This window comes from Tauraco erythrolophus, chromosome 14 (assembly GCF_009769465.1).
Source record: "Tauraco erythrolophus isolate bTauEry1 chromosome 14, bTauEry1.pri, whole genome shotgun sequence".
NCBI lineage: Eukaryota > Metazoa > Chordata > Aves > Musophagiformes > Musophagidae > Tauraco > Tauraco erythrolophus.
The window spans coordinates 15393455-15418938 of NC_141478.1; the positions used below are offsets into that span (position 1 = coordinate 15393455).

General features: G+C 37.2%; 1 protein-coding gene across 1 annotated transcript in view; it reads left to right on the forward strand.

The window, feature by feature from the left end:
- The window catches only part of TCF12 (transcription factor 12), a 173169-nt gene that overhangs the window by 45329 nt on the left and 102356 nt on the right, over positions 1 to 25484 (forward strand). The window contains 3 exon segments of the mRNA XM_086620007.1: positions 600 to 673; positions 4310 to 4378; positions 15683 to 15785. Of these exon segments, the coding sequence (XP_086476133.1) occupies positions 600 to 673; positions 4310 to 4378; positions 15683 to 15785 (246 nt within the window).

A 25484-nucleotide genomic window follows, 5' to 3' on the forward strand; every position in this document is an offset into this window, starting at 1 on the left:
TGTGGGTTGTTTGGTTTGGTGGTTGTTTTTTTTTTTTTTAAGCCATTGAAATGTAACCAGTCTGTCTTGCCTTTTTTCCCCCCTTATGCTAAAATATCTTGCATGTCATGTAAAGACCAAGTAGGGGAAATAATTTTGCACGTTCTGCAATACTTGAGCAAGACATGAGAGCAAAGAGTAGATAACAAGTGTGTGTTTCACAGTATGTGCTGCAACATTCAGTACTTAAGATGCAGGATAATTCAGACTGTGCAAAAAGCCAGGCTAACGTGGTTGTCCTTGTTCTGTTAACCCGTGCTGTTTTCTTATGGATTGAGTAGGTCAGACACTGCAGATTGGCAAATCTTCTTGACTCTTTCTACTTGTGTTTTCAGCAGCTGCAGGTGTCCAAATGAGCAGGTTGCTTTGTAGCTAGCTTTATTAACACGGAAACCGTCATTTGAAGTGTTTTTAGAAATACTGCTTTAAGTATACGGAAGCAGATGAATTTACTTTAAGTGTATGGAAGAGGATGAATTTGCTTTCAGGTTGCATTAGAGAAGGTTATGCTTTTGCTATCTTTTCTTACAGGTCTGTGGTTTTTTTTTTTTTATTGCTAGGTATGGATGAGCGAACAGGTGCCACATCCTGGGGAACAAGCGGTCAGCCAAGTCCTTCATATGAATCTTCAAGGGTAAGGTTCCCACATAATAATTCATGGTTAAAGTTTATGGGAATGTACAGTGAAAATCAGCAGATGATTTGGTGATGTTTTTGAAGTGTAAGCTACTTGAAATACACAGATTAGCATCTTTTAGAGACTTTAATGACTTTGATATGCCGCCATAGCAATTCAGATTTCTAAGGTTGAAAAACATATAGATTAAGGATTTATGAAAATAGACCATACATGACTGTATACTTGAATGATGAGCATGCCTTTTATTTACCTTCTGATCAGAAAATGAAAACAGAAGTCATGTTACTTATTCAGGAGCAGATTTACTGGCAAAGTGTAGGGAACTCTTGCCCTCTCTATTAACATTAGGCAGCTATAGTATGTGCTGTGTCGTGATGTTGGAGAGAGGCTTCTCTTTTTAAATACCTTCCTCCTGTTCCCGTTGCAGCTTTATCCAGCCTGCTTATTGAGCTAAAGGTTTTTGATGGTATCTCATATCCTAAAATAACAGTGCCTTTTTAAAACTTGACTCAATGGTCATAAGCAAGCTTTCCTCCTTGGTAAATTTCATTCCTTTTAATCTACTGAATTTTCTTTTTATGAATATCTACTCTCTAAAAAGCCAATGAGCTAAGTGCCTAATGAATTAATTACTAGAAATACACAGCATAGCTGATGGGCCTGATCCAAATAATCCATTCTGATTTCAGTACCTTTGAGCCAGAGAGCTGTGTTAGCTCTCGCACCTTTGCAGCTTTCCCTTGCTGTGGAATGAAGCGACTAGGCTGCCAGGTCTTGTCCAGCTCACTGGATATTGTTAAAATGTCTGTCTGACTTTGGAAGAGAGCATTAGAAAGATTTATCATGATGTCCTAGTTTTTCCATTGATCTTTGGTAAATAAATTATAATAAAAAGATCAAAGGACTTTATGGGTTGCACAAGTATTTATGTGCAACATAGAAATTAGGCTTTTTTAAAAAAAAAAAAAAAAAAAAAAAAATCCTGCATAATTTGAGGCATGAAGCCCAGCCTTTAGATGCCTTTTCTACATTTTAAATGGAATCTTATTATGCAGCTTCAACTCACTTGTATTCTTATTGTGTTTGGTGTTTTGACACTCATTTATGATGTTGCTGATCAATTTTAATCAGTAATGAGTTAAGCTGACCTACCTGGAATTTGAGCTCGTGAGTCATTGACTATGTGACTATATTAATGACATTTTTTTGTTAGAGGATCAACCAGCTAACATTCCAATAATGCAAAGTCAGGGTGCCTGGTGTGTTGGTCTTTTGTTTGTCTGTTTGTTGTTTGAGTTGGTTTTTTGCTTGTTTTTGTTTTGTTTTATTATATCTGAATATCATGACTAGGAAATTTAAACACTGGTCGAGAATCAAACTGTCTGCGATTGTACCATTATACCCTGAAGTTGGTAATAAAGTCAGATGTTAGTGCTCTAACAGAGGTATACCAGAAGTTAGAATCATAGGAAGAAGTCAGTGATATTTGAATGTATCGTTAAGAAGAGCAAATGTAAATGTAGGTTTGTCTTGAGCCTATGGAAGGCTTCAGCAAAAAGAGAGATGTTAAATTCTTATACATGTCAGGTGTCTCTCTACCCCCAGCAATTGTATCTTGTACTTAAAATGGTTTATTTAATAAAAAAACAAAGAAAAAAAAAAAAACAAACCAAAAAACACACCCAAACAAAAAACCTACAGAGTGTGGAGTAAGACAGAAAAAAAGAAATTTATCCTTCCAGCAAACAGTTCTTGCTGAATCATAATTTATGTTAGGAAAATTTCAGCTAAAGCCAGTTGGACTGTAACCAAACTGAATATACTGTTAATAGTTGATGGAATCAATCTCCAGAATGTTATTGAAGTATTTCTTCCTCTGCTGGCTAAGTGCAGAGGACTTTTCTCTTGCATGCTAGTAATTTGAGATGAATACTGAGAGTTCATTCTGAAGCACCATTTATTTACAGCTTGTGATGGGTGTTTTTTTTGTTGGGGTTTTTGGTGTGTCTTTTTTTAAAAGAAAACATGTTCATTTTTGTTTAAACTGGAGCATACTGTTTTAATATTTTTTTCGATTCAAGCTAAATACGTTATAAAATATGTTTAATTTTAGAGAATTGACAGTTAACGCTGTCTGATTTTTTCAGAAAGTTAGACGTTGAAAATACAGACATGTAGATTTGTTTCCCTACTTATATTTGTGGCTGAATTTAATGATTTTATAGCATGGTTTTGGTGTATCAGTATAAAATTTAGAACAGAGAAAGACTGAATAATTGCATACAAACTTTGTAAATTTATAAACTAAAAATTAAATAAGGTGGCTCACCTCTTCTCTCTGTCTCCCGAAACAATATTTTGTATGCTTTGGCTTCTCTTTTTAAATAAATTCATTTGTTCCTGTAGTGTTGAGGTGGTCAAGTTTTCTTCACTTCAATAGGGGATTTTTTTGTTTTTGTTGTTTGTTTAAAGGCAGCAGAAATGGGGGGGGTGGTGGGTGGTGGTACAAAAGTCTTTTACTTCTAGTAAAAGATTATTACAAGTTGATTATTTTTACAAATGTCTTCCCACATGAACTTTCTTTTTGGAAAACCTGCTAAATGATATAAATTTAAGAGCAAGTGTCCTGTTAGCACAGAATGTGATGTTAGACTGCCCATAAAATTTCTTCATGGGGTCAGCTTAGCTGTGAGCTGATGGCTCCACAGTCCTGAAGCATTGGTACGACGGCAGTTCCTGATGGGGTCCCTGACCCCAGGTAGTGGATGCTCATCTCCTTGGTTTGATGTAGCATATCATCTTCATGCACTGAGGAATAAGGAAGGCCTGTCCCACAGGGTCAGGACAGGTATTACACAGAATCGACAAGAGGTGGCTGTCCAAAGGAATTCAGAGGCTTTGGCCAATGAATGTAGGTCTTTGACCAGGCCTACAATACACCTGAAAATTTCATAGTGGGAGGAGAGGAAAATCGAACTTCCTGTAGAGCCCTGCATGAAGCAATAAAGAATGATTGCCTGGGGTGGCGCTTAAATGACAACTGTTTTCCCCAAAAAAAGTAATGAACACTAGAAATATACACTGTCTGTATGTAGAATTGGTAATGGTTAAGAGGCACAAATTAATTCATCCAATGACCATTTTCTGCTGAAAAAAAGTAGAACAAAGGAAGTTCTCTTCTGCATTGAAATCACTGAAAAAGCACTGGACTTCATTTACCAGTCTAAATCAAGTTTGCATGCATAAATTTTGGGTAAGGTGTAGGGTCTTTATTTTTTGGTTTTCTTGCAACTCATGAGACTGGTTCAGAATTTTGAATAAAGATAAGTTCAGACTACTACTTTATATGCGGCCAGATCAGATGACTCTGAGGAAGAGCTGAAATGAGTGTGTGGGACTGTATTTCAGAACATAGATCAAGTTTGCTCAGGAGGCAGGGCATACGATACACTTAGCCTTTTATGTTCCTAGATGATTCTTTGTGGTGATGAACATATAGTGTTTAATTTATATATTTATATTTGTCTTACATGTGCAACTTTAACTTCAAAATCCAGTGCTTTTCCCCATAATTTCAATATAGAATGTTATTCTTGTCCTTATTGTTCTTACTGCTTTACCTGTTTACAGGAAAATGGCAGTCTTCATGGAAAAAGTTCAGACCTCTCCACAGACATAGAAAAGTTGAAACCTCAAGAGGTACCACTTACTCTTTTTATCTTGTGTGTGGATTTTGGGGGGGGGGGGGTGTGGATTTTTTTTTTTTCCCCCAATCTGCATGCAGCCTGCTACTGGAGTTTTCTTTTAAGGGTCGCAATACACTGTCTGAATTATTAAAGAGTTTAAATTGTTGGCCTAGCATTGGCTGGAATTTCCAAAGGCAAGTAAAGATAAGCAATTTTCAATTAAATAGAATTGGAATTTGATGGTAGTTAAGTACATACCTGCTAAAGGCTAATTAAATAAGACAGTGGAAGGCTGACTAAAGGACACCTTCATTTTCCTTCCTTTCCCAACTCTTGCCCAAGGTTTCTTCAGGTCAGTATAGATGGTCTGATTGTGTCCAGCAGTGATGCTTAAGGAAAGAGTGTAAGTATAGGGCAAATATTTTGCCACCTTTACTGTCATACTCTCCTGGAAGATCCCAGCACTTAGGGGCTTAGGAGATTTCTTGGACAGAGCTGACCTTTTGGACATTGTTCTGACAGCTGTTGGTGGACTTGTTCTCTGCGAGTTATGAATTTTTCTAACTTTGATTACAGCTTTGGTAATAATTACAAGCGTTTTGTGGCAAAAATACTGATGTTTTTGTCTTAAGTGTGCTGACCAGTGATTTAACTGATTTCCACTATGTTCTGAGTAGTAATGATTAGCTGTTACTGGTGTACTTTATAATTCTTTTTTTTTTTTTCCGCCACAAACATGTTTATTTTACATGCCACTTGCATGTGTCTCCTCTTCTCGACCAAATTGAAGGATCATAATATGAGTCTCTACTTGTATAGTAACTTCTAACCCATGGTTACTTCTTGGTGCCACTCTCTGAATCTTTCTGCTTCTTCTGTATAGCTTAAGAGTTAGAGTGATTGCAGCTGCATCCAGTAGTTGAGATGAGGGTATACCATCAACTTCTGCGTGACATAATGATACTTTCTTTGTCTGTTCCTTTCTTACTCATTACTAAGTCTTGCAGTTTTTTCACTGTCACTGAACTCTGAAATGATAATGTTTCAAAAACTGTGTAGAAAAATAAGATGATATTTTTCCTTATTATGACATTGAGGGTTTTTTTTAACGTATTTCTTTCATATTTATTTACACCAAATTTTATCTGCTGTTCTATCACAAATTTCATGGTGAATTTGCTTTGCAACTCTGCATTAACATGTAGTTAGGATGATTTTTAAATATTTTTTGTTATCAGCAAACTTTACCATGTCTTTATTCACACACTGTTTTTGATTTATTCATGGAATTATTGAAGAATGGTCCGAGTAGGGTTTTTTGGGGAAGCGGGGAAAACACATTGGTAATTTCTTTTCACTGTGAAAACTGAATGTATATTCCTATGCTTGGAGTGGGGTGTTTGTTTATGTATTTTGATCTTTTGTTCAATAAGTAATTCATAAACGATCCTTCTCTTGTATACCATAGCAGTTTAATTTATTTTAAGAGTCTCTGGTAATACCTTATTAAAAGCTAAAATATTGTTGTTTCAGTAGTGTTTTGAACTAACATTGAAGTTTGAAAGGCTGAGAATCTGCAGGCTTGAGAAAACCATATATGAAGAGTCTGTTTTTTTCATTACTTTATGATGTTAAATAGTGTTCGAACACTGAAAGAACAGTGGGAATTTGTATATTTAGAATTGGCTGTGGCCATCTTAAATTTGTGAAAAGGTACAAATTGAGACATGAGTGGCTTCTGTGTGCAAAATCTCTTTTGCATAGGCCAAATGTTTTGTTAGAAAAATGAACTGTTTGAAAAAAATACTGTGGGGAGAAAAAAACATGGGAAAGCTTGATATATTTTTTTTTTTAGAGGAATAATTCAGGAATGGTAATGAGCAAGTCAATGGAATTCCATGAAGTGCTGATGATCTGGCATGTTCTTGAATGGTTATATTGAAGTCCACATACAATACTGTGTCGAAATTTTCCATCTTTTGTGGTGCTTGTTCTTCTTCCAACTCTCCAGTCTGGCTTCTGTATGTGCAACAGTGGTGGTTTTTCAGTGAATATCTTCTGGTTAATGTATGCAAGTCCCTCCCTTATCTGAGTGATATAGAGCTGGAGATATTTTTGCATGTGTTCGTAATCCCTTGCATTAGAAGGGTGGCTGGCTCTTAGTGTATGTTGCAGAGGACTGTAAAGCTGCTTTTTGAAAGCCTGGCTTTGCTGAGCTCTTCAAAGCAAATTCTGAGGTGCTTGGTTCAAGCAGCACGTTTGCTGCACAATAATATAGTGCCCTATAGCACTTGAAAGTTTTGTTTTCCTGTTGTGAGATACTTCTGAACTTTTTAGCTTTCCTACTTTACTTGGGAGTTGTGCTTTATACTTATAGCCTAGCAACAAACTGGTATAATCACTTTTTTGGGGGATAAACATTGTCTTTTAATTAAACATTTTCCTACCATAGTTTTTATTGTGGTGTGGCTAATGGTAGCTTTTATTTCATGAAGAATAATGCTCTTTGAGGTTTTCTTTCATTGTTTTGATTTTGTTGTAACATTTTTTTTGGAATAAAAGGAGCAAGTTAGTTTCTCATCTGTATAGATGGCCATCTCCAAATCAAGCAAATCCGAAAATACATTTCATAAGGCATTTCCTTGCTGGACAGCCTTATTTTATATACACACACAGAATAATTTTAACTGTAAAAAAATCTAGCATATGTTAGCTGAGGTGTTTTTCTTCCAAAATCCAAATAGTAGGTGTTTTAAGTATTTTCAAGTGTGTATGTTGCACTAAAAGCTGCAAGTGTACATTTTGACCTGATTTAATGTAGAATCTAGCTTCAGTACTGAGTATGCAGTTTATCCTCCTTTTCATTTATAGATTCATAGATTTCTAGGTTGGAAAAGACCTTAGAGATCATCGAGTCCAAATTTATGTAACTCTGCTACGTATCTACTTGAAGCCAGAGTTGAACTGATCAAGATACAACTGCTAGATTTAGATGGTTTTGTAGAATCAGTCAACAGATTGTCAACAGGTTATGCCCTCTGTTGTATGTAGAATACTCAGACATGAATCGGAACCTGAAATACTGTATGCCCAAACTATTCTTTCCCCTGCTACCACCAGTACTACTTTTAATTTGCAAAGAAGTCAAAAAATAGTAATGAGATAGCAGGTTTTGAAATAGTATTTTATACCTCTTAATCTCAGGTACATAACAAGAAAGGAAGCTGTTAAATAGCAAAACAAGACAAGAGGGACACAGAAATACAGTAAGTGTTATCAAGTCTGTTGTACTTGTGTCCTTTTTGTCCTCTGTTGGTTTTTTTTTTTGCGGGGGAGGGTGGTTGTTTGGTGGTTCTGCTGGTTATTTGCTTTTACTCATGTATTCTATAAGTAAGCAGATGATTCAGTGTGAAATCAAAGCCAAAATTAAATATCCCATATTTGGTGCACAAGACATTTTCGCAAATGCAGCTTACTTTGTAATTTGGGCAACAGTTGTCAAAGCAAGTTCTGATATTTAAATTCTGAATGCTTTAGTTAGGTTTTTAAGTATTGTCTTTAAGCATTTATTGTTAGTATGTTGACTATACTTGTATTATTTTACTTCCTGGTTTATAGCTTAGATAAGAGCGAGAAAAATCTGGTTTCAGTCCTATGAGCTGTATTGGAGAAGTGTTTTTTTGTGCTTGTTTTTATTGCAACTACCTATCATATTGAAATTAGTGTTGGAATCTGTTCACAGATTAGTTTTCCATGTGGCCAGGGAATTGTTCCATTACATATCGTGTTGATATTTGTTTCACAAGAGCTTGAAGAAGTGTAATTGACCATTGGGTTTAGCTGTTTAAAATCAGATTCATCATTCACTAAGTTAACTTCCTGGAAATTAATTTAGAACTGGAGAAAATGGTGATTATTTCGAAATAGATTCCTTGTTCAATGTGTTATGTCCTTCTTCCTCTTCCAAAGCTCTACTAGGTTAGAAATAAATCGACAAACCATGTTTTCAGTTGTTCTTATATTCCATTCCTGCACACATAGTTTTCATCTGTTTCAACTTGATATAGGGAAATAAGCTAATGAATATTTATTAGAGCTCTGTTACAAAGCACATAACTTGTGATGATACTTGGAGGGTGTTTGTGAAAGCTCTTTTGGCTTTTACCAACAATGGGGTCCTGATATCTGCTTTTTATCTCCCCATGTAGCAGATGACAAGTAATATATAAAGCTACATTTCTGTCTTTAGGATATTTTAGTGGAAGATGAAAGCTTGCTGATAGTGAAAGGGAATCAGAATTAAAACTAGAAGGTGTACAGCTTCTTGTGTCTGGTGCAGCTGGGTGATCTCCATCAGCTAACTGCATTCATTCCTCTGTTTGATAAGTATTATACAAGTTTCTTGCACAGTAAAGCGAGTGAGATTGAAATACTGCCTGTTCTCAGCTGGCTGGGAGGTGGCACACGCAGAGGCTGCGGAGGGGAGAAGTGTGTGTTTCCTGGCACGTCAGACAGGTCTTCGGCTCGGTTCCTTGGCTTTTGGACTGTAGCAGGCAACTGACAGTAATATGGTTGAAATGGTCTAAGGAGTGTGAGAAGTCCGTCTGCTCCATTGCCGCCCCCCTGCCCCAGTATTTTTCCTTTTTTAGGAAGTTAAGGTAATTTTCTGTTTGACCTGTGACCGAACTGTGTGTTGTCCTTATGGAGGACACTGGTACTGTTACACCGGGGAAAATCAGGTTACTGGATGCATTTATTATTGGTTGTGTTAGAAGAGATTTGGTTATTGAAGCAGCTGCTTTTCATTTTGGTTTTTGATCATAATGCCAGTTGATTGGATTTTTTGTTGTTGTTGTTGCATGGGAGGTTTATACATTGTTGATTAATTATGTTCAGCCACGAACTGCCTTATCCTGTAATTCCCCATTTCCTCACAGAAAAGTTTCTGTGCACATCTCTCTGGTCCATAGAATTAAAAAATATAGTCAAGTATAGTTGAAATTGCAATATCCGAGCTAATAGTCAATGTATAAATACCTTGCAAATAATGATAGTCTGAATTCTTAAAATACAACTGTGTGGATCTCTGTGCTTCTTTAGTGTTTTTTTGTCTGAAGTGTGCTTGGGAATGTAAACATTTTGCCATCTTACTGTGTCTTCCTCTGTTCTTCTCAGATGAATACTTTGCAACATCATTGTGGTCACTGTTTAGAAACAACGTTGTTCCCACCTAATAGTTTGCTGCGAGACTGTCGGTGATTTAAGTCGAGTTGTACCAAGACTTGTGACAACGTGATGTTTCTTGGTGTTCAGTTAAGACAGATTAATATAGTGCAAGTGATCCTCAAGGCAAAAAGGAAGGAGACTCTTCTCTGTACTCTTCTCTGAATTTATTTTTGCAAGGTTCTTCCTGATCTGTGTGTTCAATAGACCCAGCCAGGTTTTGGCTCCGTAATCTATTCTGTAGGAGCCGTTGACAAATATGTGGATTCAATGACTGCAAATAATCTTTCCAAAACAAAATGGCGGTTTATTTCTGGAAACATATATGATCACATAATCCATAATCTTTTAAATTAGCTAAGGCACCTGTACCCAGAGCCTCTTGTCTAATCTTCAGTCAGTGACTCACCACAATGTTCCCAGGTGTAGTCAGTCTCTGGGTCTGTCCGTCTGTCTCTGTGCCTCGCTCTCTCTCCCCACTTCCTCTCCATGTGTTTTTTTCCCTCTTGTTTGTCTTCAGAACTCTCAGATTAGTTTGGAGAGGCAGATAATCCAAAATAAAGTGGATTTCAGCAGTGGATTCACTATCGTTCATTTACACATCAGTCATTTAGATGACTGTTGCCTGATTCATATGATCAGAGCCAAATTTAGCTTGGAAGAGGCCTCAGTATTCCCGAGTTTTAACAATTAATATTTGTTAGCTAAGGTCAGCCAAACTGCAAAACTCAAGGAATCGGAAGCGGCGTTTATTAAATTTAGTCTTTTGGTCTTTAGCTGTGTCAAACTGTGAAGTCAACCATTCATTGTAGTGGAATTTTAATGCCTTAAATTTAAAGGCAAAAATTGACCTATATTGTAAGTTGCTAAAATGCAGATACCCATTTATTGATCTGCGAGCTTGATTGGGAGCCACAACTGGGTCTCATTTTGATCTATTCCCAGGGACTTGTGTAGAAGAGGGCTTGGGGATAAGGGAGGAGAAACAAATGAAAAAAAAGCCTGTTTTCTCTAGTTTAGTGGACTTGAGCAAATAAAATGCGGTGGAGTAGTTAACCGTACAGGAAGGAGTTAGTACGTGAAGTCAATAAATGCATGGGAAAATCATGTGCCGTGTGGTTACAGTGTCTCCTTTGTTTTTCACGTTTTACCCTGAAGTGGAAATAGAATGTTGTGCTTATTTGAAAACAAAATCAAAAAACCTACAACTTGAGTTAGGGTCAGGAGTGCAGTTTTGCTTATGCATGAACAAATCTTGGTGGAACTTCAGAAAACAATTACCAAGGGACAGTAGTTTTATGTTTCTCAAGTGGAAGCAAAAGGGAGAGGGTGAATCCTGCAGAAGCCCTGGAACCAGTGCAGTGAGAAGGGGTAGGAACAGCAAGCCGAGGAGACTTTTTGGCTTGTGCTTAGGGGGTTCCGTGATTAACTTAAGCCAGAATGTCAGAACTTTAATGGTCATTGAAAGGCTTTGAGTTTTAGGGCATTAATTACTGTTTTATTTTGTAAAATGGGGCATAGACCCTTTGTGTCAGGCCTTCCCTTATGGTTTGATAGGATAAACATGCCTAGTAAGGAGTGTGTTTTCTGTTTTTTTTTCCATTTCTGCTTCTGAGTCTTATAGAATAATAAATTCCATAAGATAATTTTCAGGTGTCCTGTATACAACTATTCATGATTTTGTAAATAGTCTCAGATCTTTCTTATTGGTTCGGTTGTGTTAGCGTACTTGTGCATGGAAAATCCTCCTGGTACAGATAAAGCCTAAATCACTTGAACACTTGAGGTGTTTTACTCAGAAGAGGTGGGAATGAAAACTGTTGCAACTGCTGATTTTTTTATTTTTTTTTTTAATCAATGGACTTAATTTATTGGAATGATTAGAGAACATCACTTTAATCCAATGAAATACCTGAAAAATTAATAAAATGTTAAAACATTCAATGTTGAGTGTGCCTTTGCTACTCAGTTAAATTGGAGTGCTAATTAGTAGTAACCTTTCAGCTGTATTTCATGACAGGTATTATTAGTAGACAATACTTGTAGCTTTTATTTGTAGGCGTATCTGACTTTGTCCTTCTCATCACAAACATGCAGTGAGACTGAAATCATGGGAGAGGCCCTTTGCAAAATGAACAGTGACAACGTTATAAAATGCTGTAAGGGAACAACAGTTGGCCCCCATTAGACTTTATTGAGGCTATAACAGTACAGAAAGAAAAGTTTTGTCTTCCTTTGGGAAGGTTAAAGCTTGGTTTTGCAGTAGCTATGTAAGAGGTTGGAACAAAAAAGATGGTTTTGAGTTTACAGCGATGGCATCTAGTCATATTCAAAACCAGTTTTCTTTCTGTAAACAGAAAGATGCCCTGAGCTATCTGCAGTCCCTTCAGAAAAGGATGCTCAGAAGACAAAATAGATTTGTCCATTAACTCCTATTTTGGAGACTTTTTGCCAGTTATTTGCAGAATACTCAAACCATGCACTTTAAAGTGTGCTAATCCATCGGTATGTTTGCTGGGACGCAAAGGTGGCAGAAATTGGGGATGTATACTCAGCATGGAATGTCTCCTTCACGTCTTTCTGTCAAACTCGCCTCACAGGTAACAGGAGGTAGCAATCCTCCGAAGGGCTTTGGAAGCCCACCTGTGGTCCAAGGAATGATATCGCTGTCCTGATCCAGTAGAGCCAGATCAGAGTATGTATCATGGAATAGTTTTTCCCAAGAGAGAGAATAGCTTTTGGCATAACTAATTAGCTCCTGTTTCTGCTTGGAGCCAGCATCAATCTAGCTATGATCAAATGAATCCCCTTTAAGAAAGCAGTCTTCAAAATTGCTGTGAACTGAAATTTCCTTCCTTTCTCAGAAAGGGTGAATGAAATCTGGCAGTATAAACAGTTGAGTCTTCTTGAAAACGAAGGTTTGAAAAGGGGTTCTGGTAGAAATTTATGTATATATCCACCACCACCTCTGTTGCTTTTGCCGTGAGGGATGAGTTCAGATGCCAGCTGATGGTATTTTCTCTTTGTTACTCAGTCACACAAGTGAGATGTACCTTTTAATAAACCACTATCCTTTATTGGTGTTGCAGACAGAATTTTTAAGGCTCAGTAGTATTTTTCTTGAAGTAGTAAACATATGTTGTCAATTTGTACTATCATATTTGTTAAATACATTTTTTTTAAGCTTTGATTGTATGACTACAAGCTTCCAGTAGCTTTTCAGAAGCAAGTGGAAGCTTCTGAAGTTTTTGCCTATGATTGATTACAACTCTTCCCAGTAGAACTTTATGCTGTTTATTATGTAAGTTAACAATACAGATGTAAAAGCAAGAAATGGTATTAGGAATGCAATTTATTTTGAAGTACAGCTTCAATGTGAAGAATGCTCTGAAATAACTCTGTGTAATTTAAATCATTGTCCTTAGAGCTCTTCTGATTTTGCTTAATTTGCTTTTGTGAAGCGCAAAAGAAGTTTGTTAAATCAAAACTGCATGTGTTTGTGGTTATTTTGTATTCATTTAGTGTGGGTGAGTTATATGTGGGAATCAGCCCAGGGTTTCTAATCCCAAACAAAACTCTGCTGCTTGAGCTGATAATCCATACCTCATTACTAAGACTGAATAACTGGTGTCAAGGATGGTGGCCAAGTTAAGACCTCTTTACGTGGGTCCTCTGCAGATGAAGGCTGAGAGAGGTTACACTGTGCACAAGTGTAAATTCTGTAGCGCATGACGAAGAATGACATGCCTGACAATTAATTTCAGTTAGGAATTGAATTCAAGTACAGAAAACACAACTCTATTTAAAGTGCTTGCATATGCCTTAGTACATTTTACCCCTATATAGTAAATGTGCTGTTTTCTATGGCTTTAGCGTTGTGAAGGACTTCTTGGAGGATTTTTCAGGTAGATAAACTAGTTGATTTGTTTAGTGGTGTAGAAATGTAATTTTGATGCTGTGGTAATTCAGTACAAGTACATTCTGGGAAACTGAGAGGATATATGAAAAGAACATGATGTAAAGGGTTATTTGAAGAAATTCTGATGGCAGAAGGGAGAACATTCCCTTCTGTGTAAACTACCCGCCCAGTTCTCCAATTCCTCTCTTTTAGGGGGGAATATGCAATATTAACTTGGGGAGGAGTATTATTTATTAATCCTGTGCATTAGGTAGCTGGTGTTGCATGGTGTGTAACTGTGTATAAAATGAGTCTTACTCCTGTTACATTTTCAGTAATTATTTGCTTTGTAAGTAAAGATCTCTTGAAGATCTCAGTTTCTGGGGCTCATTTAGGCACTACTTTCTGAATGTCTGAGATTCTCTTTTATCACTAGTAGTGTCCTTCCTAGTTTGTTTCTTTTAAAAATAAAATACAGTTGAAATATTGTCTTAGGTGGAAAGTTTTTTAAAAACCCACAGTAACGAGTACAAGCAGAGAGCCAAATAGGAAGGCACCTACTTAGGAGCTATATTTTTTGGTCCTCTATTTGCAAATTTTTATTTCTTTATTCAGCAGATTTAATTTCTCTTTTGTTTCATTTCAGCATAAAAATAAACCACATGTGGTGACCTTAGCTAGGAGCCACTCCATTTCCTCAGCAGCTGCTGCTACATGCTGCTTGTCTGACAGACGGGGCTAGGTCATGGTTACCAGAGGACATCCTCGTGGTCATAACCAAGTTGTAAATGTCACTGAGATGGCTTCTGAATGCCTATCACATGTGTATCGCCGATTCTGAAGTAGATAAAGTCAGCCAAAGATTCATTTGGGACTTGGGATTCTCATAAGATTACTTTTAAAGCCGAGTAGCAGCAAGAGCTGTGACATGCATCCATAAGCAGCAGCAGTGATTTGACAGTTATTTAGCCCTCAGTTACCAGCCCTTTGGTAGAACTGACAGCACGCCTGCAAAGATAGTGAGGCCTGTTTCAGCCCCATTAATGTTGTCTTGCATGTGAGCCTGCAGTCTGAAAAAATGATAAATGTTCAGTGATTGATGATTTTATAGTCCCAGGGCACTTGGGATGGTTTCTGGTAGCTGTGAACAATTTCCCCCCCCTCCCTTAATTAGGGCTGAGCTTTAGGTTTCTCTCTACCAGACTTAGAGTAAGTGGGAATTGTAAGATAAGGTTTACAGAATGTTTTTTTCAGAACTTTGGCTACAAAGGAGGTGCGATTTTGAGTGCCACATCTGTCGTGTGTTGGTACAGAACAAGTGGTTCAGTGCACATCTGATCAGTCTGATTGGCAGATACCATATTCATATCTTTATATGGAAAAGCTAAAAGCATTTCGAAAGGTACAAAAGAGAATTCAAAGTAATTGGGTTAATTAAATAATGCGTGCATTCTAGAACTTCTCTGTTTTCTGCCTCTATACCTTTGGCACAAGCGTTCAAGGAGCCAGTGTTTCCCAAGTGCATAAGGGTCACTCCAAGCCTGCTAAGTTGGCTATACTAATGCTAGAAAAGAGCAAAACAATATTTCAGTTTTGAGTGCTTGTCAGCAAACTGAGTGTCAAAGTTGTTTGTTTAATCACTATTTGGAGGTAAATCTTTTGTGTTTAGTAATGTCACAGTGTCAAAATACCTATTAGTCTATAACATTAATAGCAGGCTGCAAGGGGAAATGGAATTTCTTCTTTGCATTTGCACTAACATTTTTTCCTAATGTCAGTGACTCTTCCTGACCTTTTTACTGTGTTGCTTTATTAATGCAAACAGAAACCTTAGGGCAAAAAAAACCCAAATCGGTTGCGACTTCTTCAGACTGATTTTACTCTCTCAGTGGTTAGCGACTTAAGCCTACGAGGATTCAAATATCAAAATATCTCAGTATTATTCAATTTTTAAAAATACTGTCTGTGAGGACACCGTTTATTAAGAAATTATGTGGTTTCTTTTTGATGAGGGAGAAGAAAAGGAGAGAAAGTAAAATATGGGCAGGGAGTAATTTCTGTGAGATAGGCCCGAAAGCCAACTTTGTGATTAATGACCAATTGTGACTCTGCACATTTAATTAGGAAAGTGTCATTACACTCAATTAGCAGGGCTGCCAAATAATCTGTTTAATACTCTGGTCTTTTTTTCTCTAGGGTTTTGCAGACAGTCCTCATTACAGTGATCACTTGAATGACAGTCGATTAGGGCCCCATGAAGGATTGTCCCCGACACCTTTCATGAACTCAAATCTGATGGGTAAGTAGGTAATTCTTTACGAGTATCCCCTCAAAGCCTCTTTGGTCAGAAAGAGACATTTTTCATTCCCTTGTCTAGGCCTGACATGTCAAGCATCTGGAAGTTGCTCTGTTTCTCATAGCAACACTGACTTTCCTATTGAAATCTCTTCATGTTGGGCAAATTCCTCATAAAGGCCATTGTCCAGGACTTTTTAGAAGAAGCCACCTAGATTTTCTCAAGTTGATCTAGAAAGTGGATGTATTTTAATTTGCTTTTTACATTTGTCTTGTAAATTCCAAATTATTTTAAAGCTGAATTTTCCCTAACTTTTGCTGAGAAGACATCTATAGCAATTTTTAATTTGTGCATTTAAAAAACCCACATTTTTCTAACACTATCAATTCCTGAACTACCTACTAATTTACTTTAGGCTTTTCTTCAGTTAATAATTGGAGGGCTTGCCTCCTATTTTTAATTTTCTAATTTGTTTTATATTTGTTATATTAGAAACATTGTAACTTCCAGGAAAAAGATGCAAACTCTTATTTTGCTCGGCTAATGTTGTTACTACTTCCAGGCCTGTGGGTGTCCAACACTTCCTGCTTTTGAAACTGGAAAAACAAGCAAGCAAAACATGTATTATATGGTGGGCTTAGGTATTGCAAGCTTTTTCTTCATTGCCTGTGCTTCTGTGTTACCTGAAACATGTTAGTGTATCGATGGCATTGTTTGAAACTCTTCTTCCTCTATTCCAGTTTGGAGCATGAAAACATTGATTTCAAAATATTTGTTGTTTGACAATACGTGGTTTTGTGACAATTTTTTTTCTTCTATCTTAAACTTAGGTATGACTCTGATTGTTCTAAATTTGTACATTTGACATTGTTTCACTTATATATTGTCTTGTAGACGTGACCTATTTTTTGATTTCAGTATTGTCCTTTTAAGACATAGCCATGGTAATCTAAGTGGATTACCTAAATCCAAATCCCGGTGGTCTGCTATTTCTTTTGGAAATCTTTCTACTTTGCTCAGTCTTTGTTTACTACTTTAATTTTCTCTGAAATAGAGGTAGACAAAGCACAGCTACTGCTGAAACCAGAATTTCATTTAAACCTTCATATAAGAACCTGAAAATAGGTAATTTTAAAATGACCATCTCTCTAGTCTTTGTTTAGAGAGAGTTACGTGGTCAATTGGTCAATGATACTTATATCTGAAGACAGTAATGCTACAATGTAGTTTCCCTTAGTTGTTTCGGTAAAGCAGAGTAGAGCTTCCCCTTGGTACTGTTTGAAATACATTGTCTTTTTTTTAAAGGAGACTAAAAAGACAAGTTACTTCAATTGGTTTTCCAGTATTTGGATTAGTAGCATGTGTGGAGTGGCTCTAGGCTTTGTAGCTGATAATGATTTTATTTTATAAAAATATATGGCAAAGTTTGATTATTTCTTGAAATTTGTATTACCAAGGGCCAACTACTTGCTTATACTTCTATTTTGAGCCATGCAATTTCTAAACAATATATTCCTTTAAATAGATGAAGAAAATAGTTGGTGCAACTATATCTTCTTAGTTTTTCAGTTTTATTGAAGAGATGGCTAGGTGATTCCATTAGACATAATAGAATTACATCATTAATACAGATTTGAGAAGATACCTCCATTGAGATTGTTTTGTAGAGAGAATGAATTGCAAGATGTGTATATGTCAGTCACCGAAAGCAGCTGTGAACTGAAATAATGCTTTATGGCTAACAGTTCTTACGGGTTTTATTTTGTTGGAGTAAAATTTCATTTCCTATATGCAGTAAAGAATTATATAAAGCTTTCAGTATATATCTCTTAAGAAATGCACACCTCAGAACTCTAAAACTGTGATTTTAAAAGTATTCCACCTGTGGTTTTTGACTTGTCATAACAAAAAATTATATTCGTTTTACTTCAAGGATGTTACAGTATAGGATGCAGCTTTATCTGTTATACTTTCACATTGTGAATTCTTGCATCATACCTTGGGTTGATGCTGAAAGTTTGGAAAGAGGCAAGACAGAAGCTACATAAGAACATTAAGTAGTATTCTGTGTAATACCACTATCTGTGTTTATGGGGGTTTTGTCTATTATTGAAAAGAAAAATTTACTTTCTTCTTACATTTTTTTTCCGACAAGAAAATGTTACACAATTTATTAATATAAAATTGTGGACATGATCCCATAAACAGAATGAAAATATCCATTTTATTAGTTACTGTAGATGATATTTAATGCATTGATTGATTATTCTGTGATCTTCAGAGGTTAGAAGGAGATGGAGGCTTAGAACTGAAGAGCTTACAGGAAATATCTCACTAGACTAATAGTAGTGATGAAGCGTCTGGGGTTCCATGCTGAAGATGAAAGAAACACATCCTTCCTTGACATTTTATCATAACTGAAATACATCTCTGAAATAGTTAAAAACTATTAAAAAAAAAAAAAAAAGAAAGAGCAACAACATATTTCACCATTGCTGTCAACACTTAAGAGCACCATTAAAAGAAAGAATTGTGTGTCAAGGGGATGTTGTTATTTTGTGTATTATGTTCAGCCGTAAGCATATTTGCCTGAAGAGATAGCGGATTATAAAGTGCCGCTGTCTTTCATGATGGAGCTCTCAAACATTTTAATGATCTTGTACATTGCAAAAGAGAGAAATTTTGTCTAACAAGAGTTGATAATGATTCAATAATGAACAATTTGCCACAGAAAGATGCATTTCCATATTCATTTAGATATTTTTTGAAGTGTTTTGCAGAGGAAGTAAAGCTATTATGTTGGATTGGTTAGTGTTCTTCACTAATGAATTCCAGAATTATCCTGTTGATTTGTTAGTATGAAAAAAGAAGGGCTGTTGCTTGTATTTTAAGTAAAACCACTGAATCCTCTTGGCACCAGCATAGTCTGTTAGTATCCATAGAGATATGCAGAAAATCAGTCTAAGATATATTGGTGGTATTGTAGCTCCATTTCGACTTGATAATCTTTGCTTATTCAACACTTTCTGTTTTAATTACATTCTAGAAAACCATTCACAAGGATACGAGATTCTTTTCTCTGTAATTATGCTGCCTTTTAGTACTCTGCACTTGCAAGTAGAGGTCAGTTTTTGCTAGGACCCTTCAAACATGTGGTATTGTATCTTCTGCTGTACTGTTCCCTGGACTTTATTCTGCTGGGCTTTTCTACTTCTGCTTACCAGGAAGAAAGCAAGCAGATCATTCATGCATATAGCTTGAAGAGGTTTTTCTTGATCCTTCTTGAAATTTTGGAGTGGGTGATGTAGTTTCTTTTGTGCGTCCGTCTTTCCACAAGAGGTAGAAGGGATAAAGGCAAAACTTTTGTCCTTCATATTCATCGTATGTACTACACGGTTCCACAGTGGTGACTGTGCTCCTCTTCCTAACAAACTAACTGCTGCTCCATGCTCAGTATGGCCATGATATTTTCTTACGGCCAGCATTTAAGTATGGAGAACCTGACAACGCAGGGAAGTCAAGACACACATCAGTCAGTGTTTACAAGGGAGGGAGTAGGAGTTCATTACAGTAATTAGAGCTATAAATGATTCAGATTGTTAATCAAAATATAGTTTCTTATACTGTAACTATTTATACTGTGAATCTAAATGGTAAGCCTGAATCTTGTCCTGATTGAAATAAAGAGGTGAAAATCAACATAGTACTCTGTAATGGAAGCAGAGTAATACATTTTGGGGTTTTTTTTTTTGCATTGTGGCTTCCTTTAATGTTGGTTGTGCTTGAATCACGTGGGTGATTAATCATTAGGCTTCACAAAACTGGGCTTGTGAGTAAATTATATATATACACACGCCATTTATTTTACCCTCTATTACTGCATTAGTGCCCTGTACCAATGTAGCAGGTGGTTAATAGGTATGTGCTGGGTGAAATCTGCAGCATGGAGCTAAGGGTGGCAGGAGTGGAGAGGTGCTTTATGGGTTGTGGCCAAATTCCATGAATTTTCAAAGGTAGTCTTTTAAGTTACTGTGAAACTAAAGACTCAGTTTTTGAATTAATCATACAAATGAGAGGTCAATATCTAGATTGGGATGCCTTCTGATTTTAGAGTTACTATTCACTTAATTGATATGATTGCCTGATTGCGTAGCTTTGTAAGAATGGCTGTGCTTCTGCCAGTGCATCTTTCGAACTAGTGAAGTTACTATGTCTGATTTTTGTTGTAAAATCTATTGTTTGACTTGCAAGTTAAGCACTGTGGGTGGCTTGGACGGAGTGGTAAGTATTTTTAAAGATGACCATTAGGGCAATTTTTTTAAGCAACATGGTAAATAGTGGAAGCTTCTGTAAGCTTTTCAGTAGTGATACTCTTCTTGAACAGGTGATGTAAGTCCTTTAAACATTCATTTGTTATTCATAAAAGGAGAGGTTTTAAAGTTCAAAAGCATCTGAATTGTTTTTCAGTTACAAATCTAACTAATCTTCAGGAAAACTGCTAGTTTTCTTTCTCAGCAGCACTTCAGTAAAAGAGTTTTGGAATCAAAGAGATAGAGCTTGTTATCAAACAACTTCATGATGTCAAAGGCTATAGAAGAAAGCAAGCAAGGGTAAATAGTTATTAAAATGGCAAATGTTAAGACTGATGCCATTCTATTTTTTCTAGGAATCTTGTTTTAATTACCTTTTAGGAAGGAAAAGGGAAGATGCAAGTAGTAAGTTGGCAGACCTTGTATTTGTCCAAAACAGCAGTTAAGATTTCTTTGAATTGCCTTCTGTAGTCAGTACTAATTTAACACTTGGAATAAAATAGACATCACAATGGAAGTGATCTCCAGACACATGAGTAACGGCAAGATTGATCTGAAATAGTTTATAAGCAGTTACATTGGTATTAACTTGGAGAATGGTGGTAACAGAATATTTTGAATCCTTCAGAGAATTCGTTAGGAAGAAAGGATAATGTTAAAAGAAGAAAATGACGAAATAGAGACACAATAAAGATTATGGCAAGTGCTTCAATTCATCTCATTTTACAGGAGTAGGGCAGTAAGTTGAAAGAAAATTGTAAAAGGATAGCTAATAAGCTTCATGTAGTGCATAACTTTCTGTCAAACATTATTGTAGGCTAAGAAAGAGTTCAGAAAAACTTTTCTTAGTAAAAAAAGATGCAAGTATAAGTTCATCTACAGTTACAATATGTAGGGGTACAAGTCTCCTGCTATAAGACACGGGTCTACCACAAGCCATAGATTGTAAACTTCCCATGCTGGAAAAGTTCCTTGAAATTCACTTTAAAGTAACTTACATCATGCAGTTTCACAGCATTACGTTTACATTTTATCAAATCATTTGTTGTTTTGATTATTGAAGCTAAAAATATCAAGATGTCGACTCATCTGTATGTAATATGTCATGGCTACTTTTCCCAAAGTAAGCATTGCCATTGCTTCACCCCAGTAAAGCTTCATGTTTTGTTGGTTCAGATAGGTTTATGTAGGTTTTTTTTAAAAAAAGATCAATTTTTTCAAATAATTTTGTATAATGAATCTGGAAAATAGAAGGATTATATTAAAATTTTCTGCTAAGAATCTTTTTCCTTTTGGGGCATGTCACTGTGCTTAACTGCTTGATTGACACCATTTTTATATAATATTCTAGATTGGCTATAAACCTTATGTAAATTTTATAGTACTTTGTTGTTTACTCTGGGTTTTAAATTTTCATTATAATGTTTTAAGTTAAATTTCAATGATTTCTTCCTCCCTTCCAGATAGTTGTATGTATTGCTTGATATATGAATATATAAAATCTCCGTAAATACATTGCAGTGTGTTGTCTCCCTTCCCCCTCCCACCCCCCCTTTTTAAAAAAAAAAAAAGTGCCAGCAATATACCTATTTTTTTGTTCTTGGGTGTTTGTGCATCTGGCTGTGTCCTGGCTCTGGTGTGGTGTATCGGGCCGGGGCAGGTTCTCATCAATCATACCTGCAGAACTTCAAGCTTGATGTGCTGGTTACTGCCAGCGCAGAGCCACTGATCTGCAGGCTGAAGCTTTCTAGAATTGCCATGTTTTGTATCTGTTGGTACAGTTTCAGTTTTTGTGTTGTGGTTTGTTTTTTTTATTCCCCCCTCAGGTATTACATTAAATAAATTCCGCTCACACCAAAGGATTGCTCTCATCTGCTCTTCATTTTCCTTTTGTGAAAGCTAATGGATTTCTGGGAAATTAAATTACACAGTCATTTGGTGACAGTGCTAAGTGCAGGGCATTTTTACCCTTGGGTTTTTGCTCACAAGAGCGTGTGTTAAGCTCGGTTTTCCCTTCTGTTTACAGTAATGTTTCAATCCAATAGGTTCCCTAACATTTCTTTAAACACAGTGACACCTCAAGGCTTCCCGCAAACGTAGCGGGGAGCTCACGCCCTTTGTAACGCTGTGCCGTAGCAGGTGTCCGCTTGTGCTCTCTCCCCCTTGAGACTTTAATCTTCTTCCCAGTTAGCAGCTGCGGCAGCTGGACCCTGACGACCCTCCTCAGGTGGTGCTCAGGTGTGGGTCTGCCAGGTAGGTGCGTGGCCGCAGCTGCCCACAGCTGCCGGCCGCTGCCTGCTCCTCCGCCTGCCCTCGCCGCAGCTGCTGGCAGCAGGCTCGTGCCCAGCCGGCTCCCTGCCTGCGGCAGCTCCTGGCGTGGGAGGGTGGTCAGGGGGACGAGCAGGTGCGTGGTGGCCGGCCTTCCCTGCTCGCTGGCAGTGATCCGCTCGCTACGTGGCTATGCCAGAGCGTTTAGGCAGTTTATCCTTAACGAGTACAGGTAGGGTTGGGCAAGCGTAGAACATTTATAATCTCCAAATGGGTGTTGGAGTCATTTTCAGACTTGGTCTACAGTGTCTTGTTTCAAGGTAAAAAACAAGAATATTTTCTTTCTGGCAGGTAAGAAAGTGAAAAAAATCTGAAAAATCCGTCAAATGATGTGACTTAACATTGTATTAGGAAGAGCTGCTGATACCTTTTCACTGGGTACTTCCAGTGCCACAGGTACCTTCACAGGACTTGTAGGAGTCTCTGCAGACATGCAACGTGTCCCACAAGCAGGACATGCAGTTCTGGTGGCCCCTGGGCAGTAGCATTGCTCGCACCGTGCGCTAACAGGAGAAAAAACGGGACCTAGTTAGTTGTGTCGGAGGAGGATTAAATAAAAAGAACCTTCTTCAAAGAGGTCTCACACTTAAACCCAGAACTTTTGTCATACTAAGTACTTCTGAATTGTCAGTCTGGGAATTTAAACATGCAAGTCTCTGGCTTTCAAATTTTGAAATATTTTAGTTCTGATAAAATTTGTTCTGGAAAGCTTGGGATTTAGTTAATGCAGCCTGATACATTTGAGTGTTGATTTATTCACAGTGTACTCTGCCTCTGAAAAGGGGAATAAATAGTAATCTGATGAAATTTTTAAGTCTTGCATTTCCTCTTTGTTATAACATGTCAGTTTAGCTGCTGTAGGGTATGTTTATCTGTTACAAGGCTCATCAGTGCATGAAATGCTGAAAGGGCATATTTCTCTCCTGTGGTTCCTGCCATCCCTGGGCACTTGTAGATGTGTTCCAGTGGATGGGATCAGCTGGGTGAAGCTGTAGGATTTTAAATTTCAGTCTGTCTGAAGGCGCCAAGCTCCTTTGCAGGGAGAAGGGAGGAGGGGGTGATTCTTTCCCTTACTGGTGATGTAACTTCCCCATGAGGCAGTTGCTTAGGGATCTACATAATAACTATTATCCTGTTCAAATAGGAGACTGTAGAAAGCTCACTGGTGATTAAAAGATAATTTTGTAATTTTTCATGGCTTGTCTTTGTTTTGCAATGAAGATGTTTGCTTATTGCCAGGTGCATAAAAAATCATTTACTTAATCTCTATTTCATTCCATTTTTTTTTATTCTTGTGTGTGTGTAGCTGTAGCCTGTCAATTGCTAGCAGTCCAGTTTTTAATAAATGCAGCAGCCTGTATCCAGTGATTTAAATTCTGAACGGATCAACCAAAATATTGTAACTAGGCTGCTTGTGCCAAAACAAGTGGCTTTTGTGATTTGGAGCATTATAGTATTTGCATTAATATGATTTGAAGTTGTTAATAGTTTTCTTCAGAGACATAGTTTTGGAGAGTCAAATGTTTGTTGCTGCTGGAAACCTGACTTTATTTAGATACACAAATGCCTCAGAGGTGAGAGCAAAATGGATGAAATTGAATGAGTGAGCCTATAAAAGATGTAATCGTATTTTTTAGGTGCATGATAGTGTTGGACCTCTAATACTGTTATTTTTGTGAGTTGCCTGGGTGGCCGCTGCGTTTTTCCCTAGAGTTGTAAGCTGCTGTAGGTGTGCCATGCTTCAGCTATACAGCGGATCAATGGAACAAGCATCATCAAAAGAAAACAAAATTTTTTAATTAGATTTTGAAAATGTCTGGACACTTTCACTTCAGTCCAATATTCCACTAAAGTTTCGTTTCTGAAAAGCAGTTGAAAGACTTTCATGTAACAGAAATGTGCAGAAGACCAAAGAAACTGCAGCTCATTCTGTTAAGTGATGGTAATGTCTTGCTTTATTTTCGAGGCTTTCTTGGTTGCTGTCCTTTTATGCTTTTCTGAAGACTAACAGCACTGTGGCTTTCAGATGGGTTCTCAGCTTCTGTCACTCTAAAGTGTATATGTATATCAGGAAGTCAGCTGAAAATTCTGCAGGTTATTTCTTAGGCATCCAGATGGAGGGTCATTTGGAAATATAGAAACCTTGTTATCCTTATGTGTGGGTTGTTTTGTGGTTGGTTTGGTTTTTTTTGGAAGATACTCACAGGGGTCCCCTATCTGAAGATGAAATAGGGGAGAGAATTGATACATCATTTTATGTGATGTTGTGTTACATACAGGATTAAAGAAACTGACAGTATTTGAGATTACTGCTCCTGATTCCTTTAAAAAAAGCACTAGCCTTAAGTTCAGTGATGAAATAAAAAATCTTCATTGAAATTGTAATGGGGAAGAAACACAACGATAACTATTGAAATAAGTTGAGACTGATTTTAGAGGTATTCCTAGAACTGTTGAGGTCTGGCCATGAGCCTTAAAGGTAGTTGGGAACCAAGCTCACTAAAATACGGAATGTGTAAATGTAAAATGTGTGAATTCAAATTGAGATTGTACAGACCATGTGCAAAACAGGTACTATTATCACAATAATTGTAATGAAGTTTTAGTTTACTTAGTGTAATAGAGACCTCTAAAATGAGCCTGGCACTTCAGGCACAAATGCAATACAAATAAGGCATAGAATCATAGGATGGTTTGGGTTGGAAGAGACTTTAAAGATCATCTAATTCCAACCACCCTGCCATGGTTCCCTAGGTGAGGTTGCTCAAAGCCTCATCCAACCTGGCCTTGAACACTCTGAGATGGGACATCCACGACTTCCTGTTTGTTGGGATGCACCACTCCTGAGCTTGGAGGAGGTGATCCTTGAACATTAACTGGCTCTCTTGGGCCCCTCTTCCCTTCAGGGCTTTATCCCATGGTACTCTACCAAGCAGATCCCCGAGGAGGCCAAAGTCTGCTCTCCTGAAGTCCAGAGTAGTAAGCTTGCTGCACACCCTCCTCGCTGCCCTAAGGATCTAGAACCCACCATTTTATGGTCATTGTGGCCAAGGCTGCCCTTGAG